At 37.3% G+C, this 27164-nt stretch overlaps 1 protein-coding gene across 1 annotated transcript in view; it reads right to left on the bottom strand.

Annotated features, from left to right (window-relative positions):
* Positions 1-2161: 2161 nt before the first annotated feature.
* LOC139138272 (uncharacterized) overlaps positions 2162-27164 on the bottom strand; it is a 55557-nt gene continuing 30554 nt past the window's right edge. Inside the window, exons 7-10 of the mRNA XM_070706581.1 lie at positions 9958-10069; positions 6923-7110; positions 3777-3957; positions 2162-2814 (exon numbers count right to left, since the gene is read on the bottom strand). Of these exons, the coding sequence (XP_070562682.1) occupies positions 2678-2814; positions 3777-3957; positions 6923-7110; positions 9958-10069 (618 nt within the window). The 3' untranslated portion in view covers positions 2162-2677. The remainder of the gene's footprint in view (positions 2815-3776; positions 3958-6922; positions 7111-9957; positions 10070-27164) is intronic.

Below are 27164 nucleotides of genomic sequence, written 5' to 3'. Positions count from 1 at the left end.
TTGAAGGACAGAGGGAGGGAGGGAGGGAGGCTGGAAGGTAGGCAGGCAGGTAGGTAGGTATATATAGGTAGGTGTCCGTGTGTGAAAGCGCGCGTGCATGGACGGATGGATGGATGGATGGATAGACGGGTACATAAATTATAACAATTATGGTAAGGAATTATTTGTAAGTAGTCTTGAAAATGTACCTTGGAATAATATTTATGAATGTACTGATGTTAATTTAGCTTATGATAGATTTTGCTCAATTTTTACTGAGATTTGTGACAGTTATGCCCCTATTGTTACAAGCAATGTTAAAAGGTCTAGATCTGATAAGCCTTGGATAACTAGAGCAATTAAGAAATCAATTCATAGAAAACATAAATTGTATTGTAATGTTATCAAATCAGGATATGAGCCAAATGCTATTAGTAAGTATAAACATTATAGAAATATATTGACTTCTGTGCTCAGAAATGCAAAAAGGTTTCATTATAGCAATCTGTTTTCAGAGAATAAGGGTAACACCAAAAAACCTTGGAGTATAATCAATGATATACTTGGTAGGAGCAATGATGTCAAAGGAGGTCTGCCAGATAGACTCATTATTTCACCAGATAATACTGACAGTGATTGTACTTCACCACAGGAAATTGTGTCGGCTTTTAATGATTTTTTGTTCATATTGGTCCAAAGCTGGCTGAAAAAATTGCACAGAGCAACAACAATAGTTTCAGAGAATACCTCGGGGAACCAAATTCCAACTCATTTTACTTGTATCCAACTACTGGTGATGAGGTTAGAAGCTTCCTACGTAATCTTGATGTTAACAAATCCTGTGGTTACGACAATCTTCCAGCTCGACTTTTAATCGATGCTGCTGATGTAATTTCTGAGCCATTAAGTATATCATTAATCTTTCCTTTTCCTGTGGGCAGTTTCCAAATGCCCTGAAAATTGCCAAGGTGAAACCAGTTTTTAAAAGGGGTCAGAACACTCTCCTGATAATTATCGACCAATTTCCATTCTTCCTGTGCTAAGTAAGCTCTTTGAAAAACTTGTAGATAGACGCTTGCGATCATTCTTAAATCACAACCACATACTATATGAACATCAGTATGGCTTCCGAGAAAAGCACAGTACAAAGTTGTCTGTCATAAATTTAGTAAATTATCTCGTTAAACAGATGGACGAAGGCAGAGTCACCTTAGGTATTTTTGTTGATTTCTCAAAGGCCTTCGATACCATCAATCATAACATTTTATTGTCCAAATTGTCTCATCATGGAATACGGGGTTTACCTTTGTTGTGGTTTCAGGATTACTTGCGAAATCGTCAGCAATTTGTGTGCTCTGAAGGTGTAAACTCCACATATTCATCAATAACCTGCGGAGTTCCACAAGGTTCCGTTTTAGGACCAACGCTGTTTTTACTATACATCAATGACTTTCCACTTTCATCTTCATATTTTGATTTCAGACTATTTGCTGACGATTCAAACCTTTTCCACACATTCCCACATACACAGAGAAATATTGACCTTTCCATTGTTAACAATGAACTTAGTGATGTAACAGCGTGGTGTATAGCGAATAAGCTCACGATAAATGAAAACAAAACTAAATTCATGCTCATTAGAGGTCGTAAATGTTTACTAAATACTTGTGGCACACTTAATGTAAATGGCAAGGTCATTGAGCAAGTCAACCATGCGTCTTTTGTTGGTATTGTTATTGATAGACATTTGCTCTGGAAAGAACATATTTGTCATGTAAATAGCATTATTAGAAAAAAAATAGGTGCTATTTTTAAACTTAGAGGCTTTATTCCAAAACCAGTACTTATTTTATTGTACAAGACGTTTATTCAACCCCACATATCATATGGATTAGAAGTATGGGGAAATACATTTACTTCCTATATGAATTGTATTTTTTGTCCCAGAAAATGGTTGTGCGGGCAATCTCATATGCTCATTTCAGGGACAGTTCGTCTCCACTCTTTAATAGTTGGAACTCCTTGATGTATTTAAGTTACACAGGTTTTTGATTGGTATCTTTGTTTATGATTTATTACACAATAATTTACCACATTCGATTACAGATTACTGCATGTTGTTAGATTACAAATACAATACACGACAAAAAGAGCAAGGGAATTTATGTATCCACCTGTTAAGACATCAATAGGAAAACAATCAATAACATACACAGGTGCAATTACATGGAACAATATCACACTTAATACAAGAAAGGAACTGACAAGACATAGTTTTTCACAGTCACTTAAAAGGGATTTGCTGACTGAATATATGATATAGACACTTTTCTCACCACTTACTTTAAACAATAGAAGCTGGGTCTAAGATGTGATGAATTTTTGTATATTTTAATTTCTTTAACATCCATGAATGTACTATTAAGCTGAATCGAGGGGTCAGACTTTGATTAGCATTATTGCTATTTTCTGACTCCTATTACATGTAAGCTTATGAATGATTTGTATACCTTCTTTGTTCTAAACATGATTTGGAAAAATAATTTTTCAGGTAATAAAGTTAATCAATCAATCAAAAATCAATCAATAAGTCAGTATGTTAATGCAAGATTTCGACATATAATTTTAATTAATAATGTTACAGAAAGGAGATGCTTTCTGTTGTTCTAAAGATAACCAATAGAAAATTTTTAAATATTTACATACGAATATCGCAGGCTGGACCTCGCCAGGCTTCCGTACACAGGCATGCACCATTCCATGCATGGCAAGTTGCACCATTCTTACACTGACAGTCATGTTCGCAGAAACCTCCAAACTTGTTCCGGGGACAACCTTAAATGTGAAGATAAGCATGGGATAGTAGTCGACGATTTAAAGGGTAGCATCTCTCTATTTTCCGTAAGTTTTCCATACGTGCCCTTGAAACTCCTGCTTTCAATGATATAACTTATAAAATTAAAAAACAATATACATACAGTATAGTTACATTTACATTTGTTTCAGTGTTTTGATGCTCGTATTATTATACCTACGCCATCACACACCGGAGTTCGTCTGATACATATACAACTTCAAATTATCCAGGGATTAGTCTACAGAATTTGATTTCTGAAGTACATCCTACACAATTTCAAAGAGGATGTACAATTTAGCTGAAGAACAACGTAGATTAAGAAAGATTTATTGTGGCAAGGTGATGTGTTTCAATCTCTTTTCATTTGAAGACAATAAACAAATGTAAACGACCTATATATTTGCCTTCTTCGTGGGTTTACTAAGGCGAAGACAGAAACTCATTTGGTTTTCACATTATCAATTACATTTGAAACATTTAGCATTACGACTTTGCTATCAACATTGTTGTCTATATTTATTTCAAGGGATCTTTGTTTATTTCAGACTAAAAAGGAATTCGTCTAAAATATGAACAACTATAAATTGCCGTGTATTGGTAACTAGGGCCCTATTGTAAATACGTTTGAGCACAAGTATTCCATTTCCAAAAGTAACTTTTATTGTTAACAAAAAGAGTACACCATTGTTTCGATGTCAATATTTAATAAAATGGACGTTTCATCCCTTGCTGAAGTATGACAAAATTTACTTTTCCCTGCTTTAATATTACCGAGCACTCTGTAACATATCAGTTTAGTTTCATGAAAATGTTAGATTAGAAATCGTCATTGGTAATATAAATGAGATTCTCGAACTGACAAGCCATGCGCGATATCTCTTGAGTTAGCAAAGTGTAATGCATGAACCAGTGCAAGTACCATAAAAGAGATTGGACTAACCTGTTAATCTCATATTTATTACACCATAATCAATAGGCAGATTACGTTTGCTATCCTTGAATGTCTTAAGTAGGCGGAAGTTTGTCAATGGAGGAGCATTAAACAAATTTACAGTTAGTCGTACAAGATAAGTTTCCAGTGGATCGACAGTATGGTTGCGGGTTACGTCTATGCCATCTTTCTGTCAAGATAAAATCATGTATAAATATCAATATAACGAATTCTATTTACGATAAGAGCTCATTTGAGGTAGAAAAGGATTAACAACAACTCCATTCACTAAGATGATAATTCGCTGTGAGCACTATGAAATAATCGTGATTGTGTTCAACAAATATATATATATAATAATATATATATATATATATATATATATATATATATATATATTATATATATATATATTATATATGTGTCGGTGTGTGGGTGTGTGTGTATGTATATGTATGTATGCACATACACGTACGGAGAGAGAGAGAGAGAGAGAGAGAGAGAGAGAGAGAGAGAGAGAGAGAGAGAGAGAGAGAGAGAGAGAGAGAGAGAGAGAGAGAGAGAGAGAGAGAGAGAGAGAGAGAGAGAGAGAGAGAGAGAGAGAGAGAGAGAGAACAGTACCGATCATGTGGCTCTTCAGAAAAGTCCGACTGCATTCTGAGAAACGGTATTTAACCGTAGATTGAACAAAAATACGACATCGGTTTCCTTTTCCTTACAGATGACACATTCAATGCACTGTGTGCTGACCATGTTCAAAATTTCACATTAAAGGGGAAGTTCACCAAGGATGATTTTTACATATGTGGTAGCTCCATGGTCATTTCCCAAGGAAAAACTATTTTCTCCATTTATAACACGCGCGAATTTTTACAAAAACCGATAAAAATAGTAGAGGATATGCCCTTGTAATTTGAATCATGGGAAAAACGCTCCAAGCTTGGAGCTTGCATCATGTGATATGGAAGGGACCATCTTCGTAAGGGTATGGCCCCCACATTGTCCACTCACAGTAACACAGTAGAAAACAGCTACAAATAATCTGACGGTGGACAGTTTATTATAAGTGATTCATCGTTTATGCAAGGATACTCAGTATAACAAAAGTTATGTACATACGCACAGCCGGTTTAAGCATGGGTGAGTGGACAATGCTATACCCATGGGAAGATGGTCCCTTCCATATGACATTATGCAAGCTCAAGCTTGGCGCTTTTTCTCACGATTCAAATTACATGGGCAAGCTCCTGTACTATTTCTACCGGTTTTTGTAAAAATCGCGCGAGTTATAAATGGCGAAATAGCTTTTCCGGGGTAAGTGACCACAAAGCTAGCATTTATGCAAAAATTATCCTTGGTGAACTTCCCCTTTAAGTCCATGCAACTTGTAAAATACCATGCCATGCAAGGTTGTTGAAATTTTAAGAACATGAACAATCATTTTGCATCATGATGGATAGTATCCATAATTGCCATCAACTCAACGTATATTCCGCAAAGGTTTGTTATCAGCTTTATCTCTAAACAACTAATTATCCGGAGACAACTTTCGAAGGAGAGCAAAGGACTAGTATCACGTAATTCTCAATGTTGACAAGCACTTAAGAACTATGGAGACTGCCGCTTCAATATATAGTTCGAATTAGGGACGGGGCCATATCTAAGTCCCGTAAGCCATAGTATGTAGACCAGATCAGTGCTGTGCTATTGTCCCAGTTTGAACGGTAAGTCGTCGCAATTGAGTTTTAAGTTCGCTTGTGAATGAATTATAGGTCTCAACAACTTTTCCTGAGCTCGTTTCAATCCATTCCGTTGTAGTGGGATAAAAATACATATTCTTTAATAATTACTCTCATTGACGTAAATTTCAACAATTGCAAGGTGCAGGCATTGAAATAAATGCACACAGACAGGAAATGCATAATGGACCTTCTTCGCTTATGGCGAATTTTCGCCCTTAGGATCACGCCGCCCATCAATCGTACTGTTAACGTCCATCAGATGTCTCTCCATATTAGGATTGTTGGTAAAATTGACATCTTCCGTTCAGGGCTAGTCTTTTCTTCCCTAATATACTATGGTGTGGTCGTTACATGATCGTATCGGTGTCTTCTTGAAGACGGCGACAAGTTGACTCTGACATTTTAACGCGAGGATGAGCTTAACGGTTGTATTGTTGCTGAATAAATGTATCAAATGTCAGTTCCGGCATTTGCAAAAGAAAAGAGACATATGGTTCCGCAATGTTCTGATTTTCAGATAGAAGTCCAGAACACCAATAAAGCATGTATTTCCGAAAGCCCTGATATTTGAAATCCAACTGAGCACAGTACACAGTCATTATTTGCATAATAGTCATGTGACAAGCGTTTTGCTGAACCTTCCGAAAATCGGTTTTCCCGCCTTTACCGCACACGCTGCAAGAATTCCGGTTGAAATTTGTGCATTGACAATCCTTGTTAATGTCCTTCAAATCAAATTAGACTAAGGTGCTTTTCAAGGAACTGTAATTGTCGTGCCATATAACTTGCATGGAGACTTGGAAAAAAATCGAAGACAAGGATTTAAAGGGTATTGCCAAGGCTTGTCAATGCAAAAATTTCAAAATGAAATCTTTCAGTGTGTTCGCTAACGGGACGAAAAACCGATTTTTAGAAGGTTCAGCAAAACGCTTGTCACGTGACCGTTGTGCAAATAATGACTGTGTTCTCTTATCTCAGATTTCCTAATAGAAAGGCTTTCGGAAAATATGTACTTTATTGGGGTTTGGGACTTCTATAACTGAGAAAAAATAAAATCTGAAAGTATCTGTAAGGTATGTAGCTACCTTAAGACGAACGAGCCAAGTCACTCTCATACTCATGTCCTACTCTCAAGGTTTGCAATACTCGTATCGAAAAATAAATAGCTCTCTTCACGAAACCGAAACGTAAAATAAATTTATAAAAATCAAGGCTCTTTAATTAGATAAACCTTGTTCTCTAGTTTCCAAATATCGGCCTGTTCATGATAATACCTTTCTAGCTTCTAAACTGCCAACTGCCTTTAATGGTACTACCCAGAACTTCTCTACAAACAACTGAAATAGCATAATTAGAGTAGCTATCGAAGGATTGCAGTAATGCGTGATAAGATAGTCAAAAACCTGGATTTACCGTAAATCTTTGAAAATGCAGGTGTGTTGCGTTTCCCTCAATTCCATCAAAGGTGAAGACTTCACGGTAATTTGAAGAATCTTGAGACACCAATGTAAGCACAACATCATAGAAAATGTGCTTCTTATCATGTGACACAAACCATCTCATTTTGTACCCTTGCATAATGTCACTGATGTACAACATACCTGGTAAAATATAAAATGCATATGTATTTCTGTTAAGTGACAATGTTTTATCATTGCGTGCAAAGTTCACATATCTTATTGCTGAATGAATTAAAAGGCAGGTTATTTTATTTTACAGGTTGTATTGGTGAGTTTCAATTTCATAGTTGAATAGACATTATGGCTTTGTTGACATGACATCATTTATCATGTTCTATTATGTTTATTAAGCGATAAAGTGTCTTGACTTGATTAATTACGCGGAACTTCTACCAATTTAAAATTGCTTCCACTGCAGCATTATAAATTTTCTATTTATCTATCTGTCTATCTACCTATCTATCTATCTATCTATCTATCTATCTATCTATCTATCTATCTATCTGTCTGTCTGTCTTCCCTATGTGTATGTCTGTCTGTCTGTCTGTCTGTCTGTCCGTCTATCTGTCTGTCTGTCTGCCTGCCTGCCTGTCTGTCTGTCTGTTGGTCTGTCTCTGTTTCCCTCTGTACCTACCTACCTACCTACCTACCTACCTACCTACCTAACCATCTACCTACCTACCTACCTACCTACCTACCTAACCATCTACCTACCTACCTACCTACCTTGGTTTGATCATTTGATGTTATTTCACAGGCTTACATTTACTGAAATCATCATCATTATGATACATGATGTTTGTCCTCATTGGAACATCTTGGAACAGTTGTTCATAGTCATTGATCAGTTTTTTCACTTGTTGTCATTGTGAAGGCTGGAATACGCCCACTAAGTCCCAAGATCTTCTAGGGTTCTGAATTTTGGAGTTTGACTGATCCAAACTTTGAATGTAAAGTATCTTTACTCAAATAAGTTTCACTATTACTAAAGTACCATCATGATGTTTGAAATATCTACACTTACAGATTGTGATACTGTAATATTATTGTTGAATGTATCTATAATAAGTTTAAGCATATTTATGTGGCATAATGGTATTGGTTTAAGCCTGTCAAGAGTTATAAATATGAAACTAAGATCGCTTAATTTCTCGTCAATGAGATAAGGACCAAAGTAATGGGCATAGAATGGTTTTCCAGGAACCTGTAAAAGAGCAATAACCTGTAAACGAGGTAGGTTAGAACTTCCGTTTAGAGGTATTTTTATCGTAATAAACTTTCATGGACTGCTAAGATGACTCAAGATGTTTACTTGTACTTCACATACCCTCGAAAGTCAAGCATAAAATTCTGATTCTGACAGTCATTATCATCTGATAAGAATTTCTCTTTAAAGACTTCGAGTTGGCCACAGCAAGAACATGGAAACTAATATCGACAAGAACTTTCTTCAACTTTATGTCAAACACTTTCCAAATGGGTCTAAAGTTGACAAGATTTTCAATAGGAACACAATGAAAGTGAGTTACAGCTGTGCGAAGAATATTACTAGTATAATCATCGGAGATCAGCGTAAAGATGGACCAGCTGATTGGCATGTAGAAATGTCCCGGCAATTACAATCAGCTGGTCGATCAGGTCGCTGGCCCCGGTAATTACTCTCTTTTTATGTGATTTGATTATACCAGCCATATTCTTCATACAACTGTAACTAACTTTAATTGTGTTTCTATTGAATATCTTATGAAGCTTAGACCCCTTTGGGAAGTTTTTGTCAACAAGTTGAAGAAATTTATTGCAGATATTATTTTCCACGTTCTTGCTGAAAGGGGGTTGACCCACGAGATGCTACTTCATATATATATATATATATATATATATATATATATATATATATATATATATATATATATATATATATATATATATATATATATATATATCGAAGAATACAGATGCTCTCGTGGGAAAATTACAGTGCTCGATGCAGAGTGTAATATAATATATATATATATATATATATATATATATACAATAATAATCGCAATCATACCAATCCATAATCCAATGACAGTAGGTCAGAATTCGTAAGACAATAGTTGTAAACATAGACACAAAACAGCACAGAACAGATAGTAAATAGACGGTACACAAACAAAGTCATATTCAAGAAAGAAAGATATATGGACCTCTGGCCAGAAGACAAGGAGTGATGTCAGGTGTTTCGAAAATAGTAAGCGCATCCTGCCCACGTGTGGCACCCGCCATATATCAATCTATAAGTCAGATAGGTAGTGGTCACTAACTAAGGTCCCATGTCGCCGATGCCATCAGCGATCATTTGTCGAAGAGAGATATTGTATTTATCTACCAGTTTGCGATACCTGCCAAGAAGCGTTTGACTGTAGAGACAAGTCTTGCTCTGGTGTAACCTTGATTTAACAGTTTGTAAGAGAGATGGCCATGTCTCTCTACAAAATCACCATATGAACTGCATGCTCTTGCATATCGAATAAGCTGGGAAATGTATACCCCATAAGCTGGTGACAGTGGAATATTACTGATAAGGTGCGGAAAATTGATTATACTAAAGTTGAAATCATCTCTCTTGTCATATATATATATATATATATATATATATATATATATATATATATATATATATATATATATATATATATATATATATATATATATATATATATAAATAAAGTGCTTTCCCTCTATAGGAGTAAAAGTTACCAATACAATAGCAATGGACGGGATGGCATACATTGTATGTAGCTTCATTATTGGACACTTTGTTACTTACTTTACACGTCTCTTTTTGCCAAACATTTGTTCTTTGCAGAAATAGTCGGTTCAATTAATGAAAGGGTCACTTTGATAGATAATGAGATGACACTATTCCGATTTAAATTTGTTTTTCTTAAAATTCTGAGAATGAGTGCTTGAAATAATGTGACATCATTTATGTGACTCACTTACATTTTGAATTGTTGCTGTCGTGTTTGCTTCGAACTTTCTGCGACAAGAACCCTCTGTTCAACAACTTTCCATCAACTGCTGCATCATAAAATGGAATATTTGAAGACGGCTCCTGACAAAAGTTTAAGAAAACTGTTCGTCAAATAAGTTGACGCGATCTCATCTCGTATTGAAACCAATTCCACAGAGCAGTGTTGGAACTTTTTTTATGACGTTGGAAAAATAACCACCTTCACTTCTTTAGTCTGCTGAAGAGATAATTTATGAAGTCTGCAGGATAGTGAATTTACAGTAGTTTGCTTTGAACCATTTGCGATATGGGAACCAGACAGTTGTCATCATGGTCATGTTTATTTGTATGGGTATGAAATTGTGACTCACCCGACTATACGAATTTTATTTATTTTGTAGTAAATGAAATAAAAAGTGACCCATGCGGGACTCGAACCCACATCCCCCGAATACATTTCGGATGCTCTACCAACTGAGCTAATGGATCAGTCAGAATTACTGTGGTCAGTCCTGTCACTTAGATGGGGCTCTTCATTTCATGTGCGTGTATAGTGAGTTTTGGCTAAACTCATTACCTAATCTTTCTGCCTAAGGATCCTATGGATTCAACAGGGACTCGCACAGAAGTCACCAACTTAGGAATTGACTTTTGGTAATGAGGATCAGTCATACGAATGATGCAAAGCCAGAGAAATGTACAGACAACACTTGCAAAAGATGCGTTCTGAATGGGTTGTTTACGAATGTGTGGTGTCGTTTTGACTACCTCTGACCTTCTTACCAGTTCGTGTACACTCAAAAATGTATCGTCGTAAAACACGTGCCTCTTTACGGCAACAGCTCAGCGCTACCCGTAAAGATTTGATTTAATTTGCCTTGATTTTTGCTTAGGTCAGCGCAGCGGAAATTATTGCTCTGGCTCGCGAGAATGAAAAATAGGAGACATTTGCTGAAGTCATGACCTTTTCAATTAGCCAATCGCAGAAGGGTATTTTTCATGAATATTTCATAAATATTTAAATTTGTGAATGCGGAAATAAACGTACGATTTGCGGGAACAATCCCATTGGCAACCTTCGGCGGGCTTTTTAACCCCAGTTGATAGACATTCGGTGTCCTTCAGATGAAAATATCTCCAAAATGGTCTACACGTTAAAATGGCAGCTTTGGAGGGTGGTGCGTGCGAGATATTTCTCGTTACATCATTTTGAAGTTAGTCGTTGAAATACGCAAATCGCCAAATTTTTGCCCGCGATTTTAACGTTGACAGTCGACTCATTTTTACTGGCGTTTTACGTTCTTAGTTCTAGCATACTTAGTTATTTCTAATATCATTCGAAGGGACAGTAAACCAGTTTTCTAATGATTCCTAACACGTGGATGCCACGGGTAGGTGCACAACGATGCGCGGTTTTGAAAATGAAAAGCATTGTTGATCGCCGGTCGCCTGACAAGTAGTATATTGCAGCCGCTAGCCGTTGCCCTGCGTGCAGGTCTGTGTGTTCCTGGCGTATACGGCCTTGTGGTACGTACCCATGAAGTACGTGTATGTAGGCATGTAAAAAATAGATGTATATATATTCACTGATTGTCTCTATGAAATAAAGGGAAAGCAGCTCCACACATCCTATCTGAGTTGTTGCGTTTTTGTAATTATATATGCTGTTGTGTATATCGTGTTTAGCTGTTTTATGTAGAATGTTGATTAGCCATGAAGCGATGTGTCAGTCAACTACTGTATGTGCCTTGCACTGGAGGGGGGGGGGCTATCTGTGATTCTTTGACTCTACGTTTTTTAAACAGTATTCTTCATCTGTCACCAAAAATCATTTTTGATAGGTGGAACGTGTAGAATGATTGATTATCGTATGTGTCCATAAGTTTGTTCTACTGAAGTTTGTTATTAAGTAGGGAAGCTAGAATGTCCATGGTTCGGTCTTGTTGTGTTTGTGTATGCTCGTGTTAATCGGAGTTCGAGCCATGGCATTTATGAGTGTATGGGCTATATTTCTGTTCCTTTCACGGTTGTGGAGGAACCATGCCCTGTTGTATGCAATTAGATCAGACTAGAGTATTGTCGGTGGTTTTTTTTTTTGGTTTTCGTTCAAGTTGTCCCCGTATGTTCTGTTTCTCCGATGATGCGTTCTTTTTCATTTTTTGTCACGGTGCACGATGTCGATCGTCGACGGCCGGAACGACGAAGCACGGTCCGGACCGTGGACGAAGACATGAAATGACTGGCCATCCGATGGTTACATAATAATAATAATTTATTTATAAAGCGTCAATATCCACAACAAAGTGATCAAGGACGCTGTGAGAAAATTTACATATCACAAAAAGCAATTAAAACAGTAATAAAAAAACTACAATAAAACCATCTAAAACCAAAGTCTAAAAAGCAAAATAAAAAGGAAAGTTTTAACATTAGTTTTAAAAATTGACAGGCTAGGAGAACGCCGAATATCTAATGGAAGACTGTTCCAGAGTGTGGGAGCTGCCACACTAAACGAACGATCTCCATACTTCTTTGTGCGCGATCGAACCGGACGAAGTCTGAACTGGTCAGCTGACCTCAAGTTACGACATGGAACATAGAGTGATATCATATTTGAAAGATAACTGGGAGCAAGCCCGTGAATACACTTAAAAGTCAGGACTAACATCTTAAATACAATGCGCTGTGTCACCGGTAACCAATGCAACTGGTACAGAACAGGGGTGATATGAAGAGAGATTTTTGAACGAGTTACAATTCTTGCAGCCATGTTTTGAACACGTTGAATCTGAATGATTAAATTATTCGGAAGTCCATACAACAGAGAGTTACAGAAATCAATACGAGATGTGATAAAAGCATGGACAAGTTGTTCTGTGGCAGACCTTGATAAACATCAGTTGCGAGTCCTCAGCTAAAAACGTCTGCAGGGCCATTTGAAAGTATCTTCTGTCCTTGGCTAGAACTTTACAATGTTTAAGTTCCATGATTCTGTTGTTTTCCTCGATAGTCGGAGTCAAGCAGTCGCGATATGCGCATGTGTCAGACCACAAACGTTTCAACGTTGGCGGCGGTGTTCCGCATTACGTTATCGACATGCTGATTGGTTTATTTTAGTCACATGGGGGTTTAGGGACATTATTGCTATTGAACCACTCTTTTTTGGGAGTGGAGATTTAGCCTAGCGGTTTTCTCTGTGGCCTCTCCGCTAGGCGACTGATGCCGTATGTTGTAGGTTCGAACCCGATTGAAAACTAGCCGTATGTTCTACCAATCCCGGTGGTGGCAGTCTCGGAGCAGCCGGGTACGCACGCTCGTTAGAAATTTCGCGGAAAAGGGGGTGATTTTAGTCGGAAATCACGGAGACATCTAGGTCCGTGAAATCGAGAAAAAGGGGCACTTTTTCAGATCACCCTCCGAGAATAGGTCTGGTTCTTCTCCCAAGACGCTTTCTCACTCGAGAGAGTAAAACCCAGCAGCGGTCCCCCAAGCCATGATCCAGAACCGTCCCGGGAGAACCGTACATCACATCGTGAAGGTGATTGTAACTACGTGCCCACCCCTCAAATCAGTTCGATTAAAATTTAGTATGTTCTGGCTGTTTAGAAATCCAGTGACCGTCCCTGTGATGGTTAACTTTGTTCTTGTGTTTTATGAATTGATACGCTGTATTACCGGGGGGGAGAGATAGCTAATTCAACATCCAACAACAACTTCCTGTATGACTAGCAATATGGCGGTCGGTGGTAGAGGTGTTCTTCGCGGGAGATGCAAAACCTGTGCAGAAATTGCATGGAATTTGTCAGTGAAAATGACAGTTTGAGTTGCGGTTATTGTGGATGTTTATCTGGAGTACACACAGTGAGTCCAGAAGTGAATCAAATGTTGGAAGTGAGTTCTCCGAGTCAAGTAAGTCTTTTCAAAAACTTAGCGAAACGCATAAATTAATAAATGTACAGCTTCAATTGTTGTGGATCCGTAGCCCTACCACTCTCTTTGCTGGTTGTGTTGGGGGTACTCCAGAACCGTCCCGGGAGAACCGTACATCACATCGTGAAGGTGATTGTAACTACTCTTTCCTGGTTGTGTTGGGGGGACTCCCCCAACACAACCAGCAAAGGGAGTGGTAGGGCTACGGATCCGCAGCAAAAATGTAGCTAGCTGTGCTCTTTGGTCCATAGTGGCTGTGATATCGCAGCGGTGCTGTGGCGTCTATCGAATGCGCTCGGGCCAAGGTCTGTGGCGATGACCCTTGACCCGAGTGCGTTCGATAGACGCCACAACACCACTGCGCTATCACAGCTTAGTCCATAGCTACTAGCGTACAAGTTGTAAGGCATCGCTGGTCAACTCAAGTCAGCGAATCAACATGATAATGCCTACTGTTATTTCTAGTTGAATCAGTTGTCATTTTATAGATTGTACTAACACTTGCATGAGGTGTTATGTAGTTGTAGTATTTCTCGTTAAGTTGGTTGTCATTTATTTGGTAGATTATCTGTTCAGGTTATTGTAATAAAAGTTGCATGTGGTGTTTTGTACTAAGAAGTATTTCTAGTTGAATTAACTGTTATTCAGTAGATTGTACCCGGTTTATTGTACTGACATTTACATGTAGTGTTTTGTAGTACATATAGTTGTATTAACAGTTGAGATTGTAGTATTAGATAGATAGTTACCTGAAAGCAGGAGAGTACTATTTATCCAATCTTTGCTGAAATTCAGTGAAAGAAGTGGTTGTTGCTGGTGGCAAATTTCCCTTAGCTACAAGTGATTTTTGTTCAAAAGGATTTTTTTTGTTTTTGCAGCTACAGATGACGGATGATGTCTAATAGCTCAAGAGCCATCAACTGATACAAGATCAAAATGGATCAGAAAAGTGATTGTATATGAGTGTGACTGATGAACATATGGTGAAGACAAAACATTGAACGATCACTGTCTTTCAAGTTTTCATTATGTTACTAAGCATACATTGAACAAGGCAGTCTGTTACTGTGCACATCAAACACAAAGTCAACCATGCTAAGCTAGTGTATTATGTGTTCCTTTTTCACCAAGAGTCAGCACACTTGCTTTGAAATTGGTAAATAATGTATTCAAATGTCTTGGCAAACATTTAGGTAAATCTCCCAGATATCGGAAAAAAGGGGGTGTTTTTCGCAGTGACTTTCTCCCAGATTTTCTCAAAAAAGGGGTGTTTTTCAGAGAAAAATTCTGGGAAAAGGGGTACATTTCAAACTCTGCTAACGAGCGTGGGTACCCACCCGTCCAGAGACTGCCACCGCCGGGGTTCTACCCTGGGTTGGTAACTCTGCTATACACTGCAAGATCCGAGGTGCAAACTTTTTATAGACTACCCCTTCGCTACGTATTTAGGTGTTGCGAGTGTAGCGAATGCTAGGAAAACAAGTCTAATTACAGTGAATATATCAATGCGCAGCCTATTTTAGATGGGACTATTTTCACATAGAGAGTCTGGTATGGAACAGCTCGGTCTTGCCATCGATTTACATATCGTGAATAATTATGCCTTTAAGAAGAGAAAGAAAGTTGAGAGTAGTAAAAGAGAGAGGGTCACCTGAACTTCGTTTAAAGGACCAGGGACCCCTACAAATAATTTAAAAACTATACTAGGGTACGTTGGTGATTGATGAAAGCTAAACATGATAATTTTCAAGATATGTTGAGGTGATGCATGTAGATATTAAGTATGGAATAGAACGGTAAAGTTGTAAAAGAGCAGTCGCGTCGTTACTCGCCAGAGAGACACCCATCTTGTAGCGTAGTTAAGAACGTGTAGCGAGGTGTAACCAAGTCTAGGAGTAAAATTTTTATGAAAATTGGAGAAGGGGGTGTAGCGGACGTAACGAAGTGTAGCGAGGTGTAATAGGCTGTAAGATGGTCACTTTTTACTCGCCAGAGAGACACCCATCCTGTAGCGTAGTTAAGAACGTGTAGCGAGGTGTAACCAAGTGTAGGAGTAAAATTTTGTGAAAATTGGAGAAGGGGGTGTAGCGAACGTAACGAAGTGTAGCGAGGTGTTAGGGGCTGTAAGATGGTCACTTTTTACTCGCCAGAGAGACACCCATCTTGTAGCGTAGTTAAGAACGTGTAGCGAGGTGTAACCAAGTGTAGGAGTAAAATTTTGTGAAAATTGGAGAAGGGGGTGTAGCGGACGTAACGAAGTGTAGCGAGGTGTAATAGGCTGTAAGATGGTCACCTTTTACTCGCCAGAGAGACACCCATCTTGTAGCGTAGTTAAGAACGTGTAGCGAGGTGTAACCAAGTGTAGGAGTAAAATTTTTATGAAAATTGGAGAAGGGGGTGTAGCGGACGTAACGAAGTGTAGCGAGGTGTAATAGGCTGTAAGATGGTCACTTTTTACTCGCCAGAGAGACACCCATCTTGTAGCGTAGTTAAGAACGTGTAGCGAGGTGTAACCAAGTGTAGGAGTAAAATTTTGTGAAAATTGGAGAAGGGGGTGTAGCGGACGTAACGAAGTGTAGCGAGGTGTTAGGGCTGTAAGATGGTCACTTTTTACTCGCCAGAGAGACACCAATCTTGTAGCGTAGTTAAGAACGTGTAGCGAGGTGTAACCAAGTCTAGGAGTAAAATTTTGTGAAAATTGGAGAAGGGGGTGTAGCGAACGTAACGAAGTGTAGCGAGGTGTAAGGGCTGTAAGATGGTCACTTTATTGAGGGAGAGGGGGTTTAAGAATGTAGCTGCGTTTTCATGATGTTAATTCAAGTAATACAACAAAAAGTTACAGAGTGTTGTTAAAAATGTTTACAAAATTACTCGAACATATTTAATTTGAAAAATTGTCACTTGTATAGTGCCCTGTAGCCTCTATAGAGAACCTTTCAGATTATTCAAATAACAGAAAATTCCCCAAAACGTCATTCTTTCTTCTTCGACCTAAACCCTCGATCTTAGGTAATTCTGTAACCTTCGTACGGAGCTATTTAACCTCTCGAAGGCATGGCACTGTGAAGCTCACCGAGCACTCGCACATGCGTAATTATTAACAAAAACACTTCATATAGTACGCAAATACAAACACAGCAACTAACTTATACATCGGTAAATTGTGAAATAGATAGCCTTCCGACTGTAAGTGCAGAAATTGGTTCTTAAGTATCGATGCCCTTACATTATCAGGAAGAGCATTTTCAATAAGGCATATTTTTGTCAGAAACACTGATAGTTTCATCAAAATTTGTGACATAGAGCAGCTTTTGAAAAGGATATTATTGTATTATTGCTCTGTGACAGTGATTAACTTGAAGAGGATAAAATCATCAAAGTAAACCGCGTATTTAAAGAAATGGCGTCTTTATCAAGAACAACAAGTGGAACTGAATTAAAGCGCAGTGGTCGTCGCACTGCGCATGCTCCTGAGGGGTCCCCCCCCCCCCCCCTTGTTGACAACATATCCGAGAATGCCGCATGAGGTTACGGGTTGATTATTATGTTTGCGATATTGTCGATAATATGGCGGCTGATTTGTCACAAGCATACCACCTTTCCAAATCTAACACGTAATAAAGGTCAATTAATCTGAGTTAAATATCTTCTGAATATTGAACAGTAATTACACGCTGGATTGAGATCACATTTGATCATGATTTCCTGAATCAGTTGAACGGGCCTCGCTCGAGCCATGGAGCTGAGTGTATGTCAACGCGGTGACCTTCTCCATTATCGAAGCAACAACACCTCCCTTGTGCTGCTCTGGCTTGCCGATCATGGTCTTGAGTGTAATATTTGTGTTTAGGCATTGTGCTTGTTCCTGGTCTTCATATATATACAATGTTGATCATTTTAGTGATGCATTTTTACTGTGCTGTACATAGCATTGTGTACAACCAGCGTGACCGCGTGATCAAACCCATTTGTTCACTGTGACTGCGTGCAGTAAACTCGGCGACATAATGTGCAGAGTGTCTCAATGTTCGTAGCCTTACATGAGTTCATAGATAGAAATACACCACTGAAGTTCGTTTCCGATCTCAATATTTTACTATTGCATGATGTTGAGTCTTACAAAGGCGTTAACAAAGTGAGGGACCGCCCCCATCTCACTCCAATTGAAGTTGGCAAGACTTCTGTTTACAAACATTTATGTTTATCAACAAAAAAATCGCGCACGGGCAGCGCGACGACCACTGCGCTTTAAATTTCCTAAATACCACTCATACGTCATGAATCGGCTCTTCATATATTTCATTTGCAATTTACTCAAACAATGACGATGAGAATGCAACATCGACGATGGACAGAGAGACAGACACTGAACAAATTAGGAAATACATGTACAGCTGTTTTGCAGTAAAACAACGAAAACATCAAGAAGCCTCAGATCAGAGTGCCATGCACCAAAAGATGAAACTTCTCTATAAAATCATAAACATTGCGGAAGGTGGTACACGGATCGGTATTAGCTGTTCAGTGTTTCCTTACCTGCTCAGTGTCTGTTTTCTCTGAAACAACAGCACTCAATAGCTTGAAATTTAATTTTAAAGTGTACATGCAGGTTTGGTCTATGACAGTTTTTCTGAGATATTAATGTTATAGCTCAAGAAATATGAAATTGAGTTCGAACAAGAAAAGAATTAATAAAAAAGCCAAAACTACCCGACCAAGATTTGTTTACATTTTCCCAAAATATAGCCTTACTGGGTGGCAAACCTAAGTTGTTTAAGGAAAAGCCAAGTTGATCAATTGGTATACAAATAAACATAGGGAGTGATCGCTCTATGACTTTAAAATTTTGTCATTTATTTTTATGTTGTTGTTGTGCTAGTTTGCTGAACCAAGTTGATGACATAACTAATAGGCAATGGTTCTACTCCGGAATAAAAAGGACGCGATGTGTTCTACAGACTCAGTACGCCCAAATAATCACGTGATGCCGGTACAAACAAGCCCACATGTGTACTAACGCGTATGGAAATACACGCACGTCTATGCGCGTTTGCGCACATGGCTTTGTTTGTACCGTGGTCGATTCGAATTCCGGGTTTGGCCTATTGTACAAACATAATCCTAATAGTAATAAAAAATTCTAAAATAAGAAAGTATTTTCGTCGTATGAGCAAACTGTCGTTGCAAACAGCATTTTCATCTTTTTGTGTCCAAAAAATTTAGTTTGATCCTGAAAGGGGCTGAAAACATACTCAATTCCGTACAACTTGAAATTATAAAGGTGGGTTGATCATGTCAAATGAGGGAATGGAAGGGATAGGAACAGGAATACCCGTGGTGTGCCGAATATGACTCCGTTCTACGACTAGGGCGATGTTCGGCCTCTGAAATAAACCATTCCATAGACAGATTGAAATATATGTGAGATGACAACTTTCACACCTCGGTAGCATTCATTGATTAACCGATCGACCGGTAAGTTATAGGGTTGACCAGCTTCTTTGATAATGAGTCATGCTGTCGAGCGTCTGCAATGTCGCATTTGTCGTAGAAAAGGCGATACAATCTATACAAATAGAAAAAAGAAATTAGGCTAATCATCAATTTTCAAACGTTTCTTCACGTTGATGAAGCGCGCTTTGGCCCTTTTCGAAATGAACAAGTTTTCAACGCCGGTGAAACTATGAGAATTGGTAAAAACTCTTGTGAAGATGGTACTTTGCGGACAGTCAGTATTTTCATATACAAATGTCATTGTAAATGATAGTTATCTTAGAAAAGTGTCTATTTTCATTGATGTTAGGTAACTTGTGTGATGCCGATCACCTTTCAAAACTGCAGGTGGGAATTGGCGACTGCAACCTTATTTCCAATTTGCCATTTTCCGACTTCCTATTTGAGTTTAGGAGTGGTCTATGCTAAGAAGAGGCGGAGCACGAGACGAGTTATCATGACAACTAGATTGATGTCTAAGCATTCCCGCGAATATTACGATTAAGCTAATCACAATTTCATGAATGTTCATCGTTACATTCCTGGCACTTCGCCACCTAATTATGAATCAGCCTATTCCCGACAGTGTACATATTTGGAAGTATATCCGATATAAATGAAAGGATTGACATGATTTAATTGTTCATTTTCGCCACCGGTATGCTCATGCAACTTCTCCGGTGCAAAATTAATATATGAAGTTGATCAACGGACCGCGCTCTATCATTTCGTTAAAATACTAGCGCTCCTTTCGTACCTTATTACTGTGATGAGGGAACTAATAAATTGTACATATTTTAGAAATATATTTTTTACTATAACCCAAATGGGATTCGAACCCCCACACACTCACGGCAACATCGCCTAGCTGCTAGGCCTCACACAAAACCAGTCGGCTACCGTTTCCAAGAACATTAATTTAAATAATTTTATTCAGCCACAGGAAGTTTTTCCTATATCTTGAAATGCCATGACGGTCAAGATATTTAACATCGGGACTGTAAAGATGTTCACCTTGACTGAGTTCCTGCTGCTCCTCCCGTTTACGTTGAACCGTTGGCTGTCGAAATTGAGATGCCAACACTCCGCTGTTATCATCTGCTGAGCCGTAATATCCACTAAAAAATCAAATCTGCGAAAGTTGAAACATTAATTGACTTGCGGGAGGTCAGACTTGTAGTCAAAACGAATGACACCACACTAGATCCAAGCACACCTGATAGCCACCACACTGGTTGATAATATTAGTGATATATGTCAACGTCACTGTTTGGTTCATTGTTTTGATTGATTTCGAGGTGTCCATTATTTACGTTCCGGAGGGAATTCCCAGTAGACCACGCCTAAACTCTAATAGAAATTAGGATATGGTTGACTTTTGGAAAGTAAGAAAATAATCAGGTGTTAGCTAAGCAGCATTTTGAAAAAGATATGATTTTCAAATATTGAATGAAGTTTTCCAAGCAAAATTCTGATTTGCCGCAATGTACCATCCTCACCAGTCCTTTTCCCTATTTCTCACACTTTAACTTGTGGCAAAATTTAATATATTTAGAAAAAGGCTGAAATGCTCTTCATCTGCTCGCCTAAAATTTTAAATTAAATTTTGATAATTACCCTTCATTTTATTTTTTAATTGAATAGCTACATTAGAAAATGAACTCACTGCAAAGTTCCACGGATTCGATACTCGGCGCGCTTGCCCTTTTTCTTTCTTTCGTTTAACACGATACACAGTAAACCGGCCGTTACAATTTCCATTTGCACTTTGAAATGGTTTTCAAACCTATACACTCAGAGTCTAGTCTTGCGTTTAGCCGAGCGTTGTCAGTGGGTTAGAAAAACGAAGTATGGTCTCCGTTCTTTCGAGTTGACAAGCAACCTTGCTATTTTAGTTGTACAATAAAACGGCTTTTGTTCCGTTTTTTCATGTAAGATTTACACCTTCAGATACGCATCGTGTGTAAGGGATAAGGCGAATATAATATTTCGTTTCTTGCGTTATTCAAGTTGGAGGATATGGCCCCAATGTTTTCGCCCATAAAAGCGTCAATGTTTCTGTAACGTTGGCTCAAGCAACGAGTTTTCATTCATCTGTTCAACTGTCAGGACTCAATGGGTTTATTTATAGAATGAAATGCGTCTATTTCCTTTGTAAATTCATGGAACCTCACTTGAGATTATCTTGTTACAGAAGAGGAATAGGAGAAAGATGGACTAATGCAACTTTTAATTTCCTACTGTACTTATTTATTGTTGTACTGTTACAGTATGGGAAATAAACGACGTACTGTGATACAAACTTGAGAAGAGAGCTGGGAGGGTTATATTGGTAGTACATGTTACGGTGTCTTCTCGCTTCCTTCTTTCACGTCAATGGGCTATCTATGGATTTACTTATAATTATTTTGTCGCTGTTCAGACATTTAAAATAATGAATGGTTTTTCACCTGATTATTTACAGTTTCCGCGTTTTTAGATGTATCATTTCAATACTCGAAGTTCTGGCAACGCTGATTTGTACATTCCATCTTTTCAGACAGCAGCTAGATATGTAGTTTGTACTTCTACAATTGGATATAGTATTCCTTCGTCTATGTAGGAATACCGAAAGTTTGCCACAGTTCAAAGCGCAGTTACTAGTTTTGTAAATGATAAGTTTAAGAAAAAAGGCTTCGATTAGATTTCATTTGTTATTGTTAACTTTTGTATTTTATATTAAATAAAGTCAAATTTTGTATTTTCCTTATTTTTGCACTCGGAAGTCTCTGATGTAAATTATGATTTCAAATGGCAGAAAATGTAAAATATGTAAACTATTTACAACCTTGATACACATAAACATCGATCTCGTCATCCCTGAGAGAGAGAAGAGAGAGAGAGAGAGAGAGAGAGAGAGAGAGAGAGAGAGAGAGAGAGAGAGAGAGAGAGAGAGAGAGAGAGAGAGAGAGAATTGAAAAGCCTATGGAATGTACTTGTTGGAGACAAACCTGCTAAAATCACCTTCAGCTTTGCTATTTCAATACCAAATACAGTTTTAAAATTACCATAGAAAATGCTTACTAAATAACCACATTGTATACTCTATGTTCCTGAAGGTATAAAATAAGAACAAGTTTTTTCACAGTATTTATTAATTTTGTTCAACGTCATCACAATCTGAATATATAATGGTACTGAACTCAATGGAACTTTCATGCCAAATTTCAACCAGCATCGGAAGTGATTGTTGTAGGGATATTTTACCAAGATCGACAAAGAAAAATAATAAAAATATCAGAATTGTTTATCTCATTCTAACATGCAATGTATGTATGACAACATTTGTAGGGATTTACAAACCTAATTTCCAATCAATACAAGGAACTATTTCTGTATTTTTTCCCGTCAAAAATTCCGAAAAAACTTCACAAAACACAAAATTGAAGATATTTCTCTGAAGCTAGAGCCTCTTATGTTATATAGAGAACTTTTTGTGACATATGTGTTGATGAAGGAGGACATCTTTGACAACCATGCCAGGCTAGCCTGACCAAAAATGGCAAAAATAGCTGCAAAAATACTTGATTACATATGTCATCATAATTTTGACATATTAAAATAATCGCAATCATACCAATCCAAGATCATCCATGGGAATATGTCTACTGAATATCAAAGTTATCAGACGAGTACTTTTTGAGAAACAATTATTTAAACCAAAATGACAAAATTTTCCCCAAAATACAAAATTGTGGATATCATCAGACTTTCAATACATCACATTTCGATTAAGCTTATGAACCATTATACCAAATATCAAAGCTATCATATGAGTAGTTTTTTGACCAAAAATTTTGAGAAAATGCCCAAATATTACCAACAAGAGAATTTCACTACAATTTGGATAAACTTGACTATAGTCATCCAATGGAACATGGATACCAACTTTCAAAGCAATCGGACAAGCCGTCTCAGGGAAATTTTTTTGACTAAACACTGAAAAAAAGCAAGTCATTGACAATGACATAGTCCCCACTTGTAATAGGAGTATTAGTCTTGATGGGGCAGGGAAATGTGGAGTGTATATGTTGAGATCTATGGGCACATAGGTCTATGTCGTTGTTCCCAATTTGAAACACATGAGGCATGTCTAAGTTGTGGTTCTAAATCGGAAAAAAGATCAGACCTCTAGCTGTATTGGCCAGCCAAGAATGGCATATGTGCATAATAAATGAGGTACAAGATGTGACATCTGAAGGTCTAACTCCTATCAAAATTGGAGGGTATAGAACTTGTATATATATATATATATATATATATATATATATATATATATATATATATATATATATATATATATATATATATATATAAATATGTAATCAAGGTCAAAGGTCATCGAGGTCACGTGACATTTTCAAAAAAAATTGTATTGCTAATTAATCCCTACATACCAAAAATCAGACCTCTAGCTCTATTCGCTTGCCCAGAATTAGATATGTGCATAATTAATGAGGTACAGTATGTGCCGTCATAAGGTCTCCCATCATACCAAATATGAAGGGTGTACCACGTGTGGTTACTGAGTTATGGACAAATATGTATATTTCAGGTCAAAGGTCATTGAGGTCACATGACATTTTGTCAAAAAATTGTATTGCTAAGTTATCCCTTTATACCAAAAATCAGACATCCAGCTCTATTGGCTCGCTCAAAATTAGATATGCACATAATTAATGAGGTACAATAGGTGGCGTCATAAGGTGTCCCATCACACCATATATGAAGGGTGTAGCACTTGTGGTTACTACGTTATGGACAAATATGTATATTTCAGGTCAAAGGTCACTGAGGTCACGTGACATTTTGTCAAAATATCCGAGATAACTGCGTGAACGGATGGACGAACAGATGGAGGAACGGACTGACATGACCCAATCTATAAGCCCCTTGACTTCATCCAGGGGGACTAAAACTGTGTCACTCCATCCTTTTTGCAATATGAATACGATGAGAAATGGAGTTTTAAACAAAAAAGTCCTCTAACACGGCCAAATTTGATCGCATTGTGAAACAAATCGACGTGCATCTGTATGGGGTAGGGTACTGTCCTTGTGCAAAGTTTGAAAGAAATTGACCAGGGCATGTCTGAGATATCTGCGTTAACAGACGGACGCACAGACGTACGCACTGACAGACTGACGGACAGACATGACCCAATCTAAAAGTCCCCCGGACTTCGTCCGTGGGGACTAATAACCCAAAAATGCAAACATACATATTTCACCTCAATTTGTACACTCCTTACTCTGTAACTTACTTAGTATACCTAAAGGAACCTGCGTACACCACGTTTCAACCCAATATGACCTAAGGTTACAGAGTTTTAGCAAGCTGCCGCATTTTTCCTTTATTCCCCTAATTTGCATATTTTTGGCACTGACATTTGAACATATTCTCAACTACACCCCTGGGTGCACCTGTACTTGAAATGCTAAGATGGTAGGTGCTGCGGTTTAGGAGTTTCTAATCTTAATTGACATACATACACACACACACGCACACACACACGCACGCACCCAAACACACATACAGACATACATACATACTTACATACACAGATATGCAAATGAACTGATTCATCTTATAAGATAGCCTCTCACTGATTTTGTACATATACCAAATGTGAGGTAAAAATGTTTCTGTTTCCTGAAAACCATGGCTTTCTGAAAATCTTAGAGAAATTGCAATAAATTTGCCTGTTTCCATTGAAAAATTCAACAAGTGAAATTCCACACTGAAAGATCTACATCTGTACATCATTTTTTAGGAACTGTGCTGTGACGTGTTATCAAATTTGATGCAGTATTTCTTAACGTATTACGCTTATAAGTAAATTTCATTAAATATGCAAATTAGACCTTAATTATCATGATACTGATAAATGTCTTTGCACACTATTACAGGACTAGATTTTGTAAACTTTGCAGAATTTCTATACACATCTTAATTATGAAAATTCATCAAATATGCAAATTAGCAATTAATTGACTTAACACTGCTAAATGCCATTGCACACTATGGTGGTCCTGGGAGATCAACATCTGTACCACATTAGTCAAATTTGATGCAGGATTCCTTACATTACACTTATCATAAATATTCATTAAATATGCAAATTTGCAATAAATTGACAAATACTGATGTAAATCTTTGTCTGTTATCAGAGTTGTGTGACCAACACCAGTACTAAATTTCATCACCATCTTTCTAGAAACCTAGCTTTTTCAAAATTCACTAATCATGCAATTTAGTACTAATTATTCACGCCACGCCAAAAACAATGGTTTTGCATATGTATTTCATAGTTTTATGTCCTTGTACCAAGTATGAAAGAATTGGCTCAGGCATGTCTGAGATACCTGCATGCACAAATGCACAGACTCATGCAACCGTAAGTCCCTCACTGAACTTACCTCCGTGGGGACTAAATGTGTGTACACAATGCAACAAGACCTCTAATATGTATATTTCTTTGAAAAATATCATATAGAAAATGTATTTTTACTGTACATAGAAAGATAACTGATATTTTTTTTGGAGAATATACATTTTCATGACACGTAAACGTTTACTTAAATTTTTCTTGAAAACATTAATGCTTTCTATGATAAAATATGCATAATATCTCTGACACATTGAAATTGGTGGGATTCAAGATTGATCAACTTGCCATTTGGCACAGTGTATGAATGTGATATTCAAGATGGCTTACATCTATTTGAATAATACATGACAATACATTTTAAACAAGCGACCTAGCGGCCGATATAGCTCCGCTGTGTTTATGTACAGAATAACTATTTTTGACACATGTTGATGAAGAAGGTGGAAATCTTTGATAACTCAATGCAGTGGCCAGAAAAATGTGGCTAAAATAAGCTGCAAAAATACAAAATTGAAGATTTCATCATACTTTGAATATATCACATCCGATCATCCCTAAGAACATGTCAACCAAAGCTATCTGATGAGTAGTTTTTTGAGAATAAAATATTCTGACCAAAAATGGCAACAATTGCCCCAAAAATTCAAAATTGCAGATTTCATCATTATTTCAATAAATATCATTTAGTTCATCTATGGAAACCTGCATACCAAATTTCAAAGCTATCAGATAAGTAGTTTTGGAAATACACATTTTTTGACCAAAAATGGCAAAAATTGCCCCAAAAATACAAAATTACAGATTTCATCAGAAATTCAATATATATTACTAAGCTTATCTGTAGAAACCTGTATACCAAATTTCAAAGCTATCAGACCAGTACTTTTTGAGAAACACATTTTTTGACCAAAAATGGCAAAAATTGCCCCAAAATTACAAAATTGCAGATTTCATCATTATTTCCTTAAATATCATTTAGTTCATCTGTAGAAACCTCTATACCAAATTTCAAAGCTATCAGATGAGTAGTTTTGGAAATACACATTTTTTGACCAAAAATGGCAAAAATTGCCCCAAAAATACAAAATTACAGATTTCATCAGAAATTCAATATATATTACTTAGTTCATCTATAGAAACCTGTATACCAATTTCAAAACTATCAGACCAGTACTTTTTGAGAAATACATTTTTTGACCAAAAATGGCAAAAATTGCCTTAAAAATGCAAATTTGCATATTTCTGCACAATTTGAACAAATCTGAAATAGATCATCCCTAGGGACATATGTATCAAATATAAAAGCTATCTGACCAGTAGTTTTGAAGAAGATTTTTAAAGATT

Source organism: Ptychodera flava, chromosome 8 (assembly GCF_041260155.1).
Source record: "Ptychodera flava strain L36383 chromosome 8, AS_Pfla_20210202, whole genome shotgun sequence".
In the NCBI taxonomy this organism is placed as follows: domain Eukaryota; kingdom Metazoa; phylum Hemichordata; class Enteropneusta; family Ptychoderidae; genus Ptychodera; species Ptychodera flava.
This window is presented reverse-complemented; position numbering and strand designations above follow the sequence as displayed.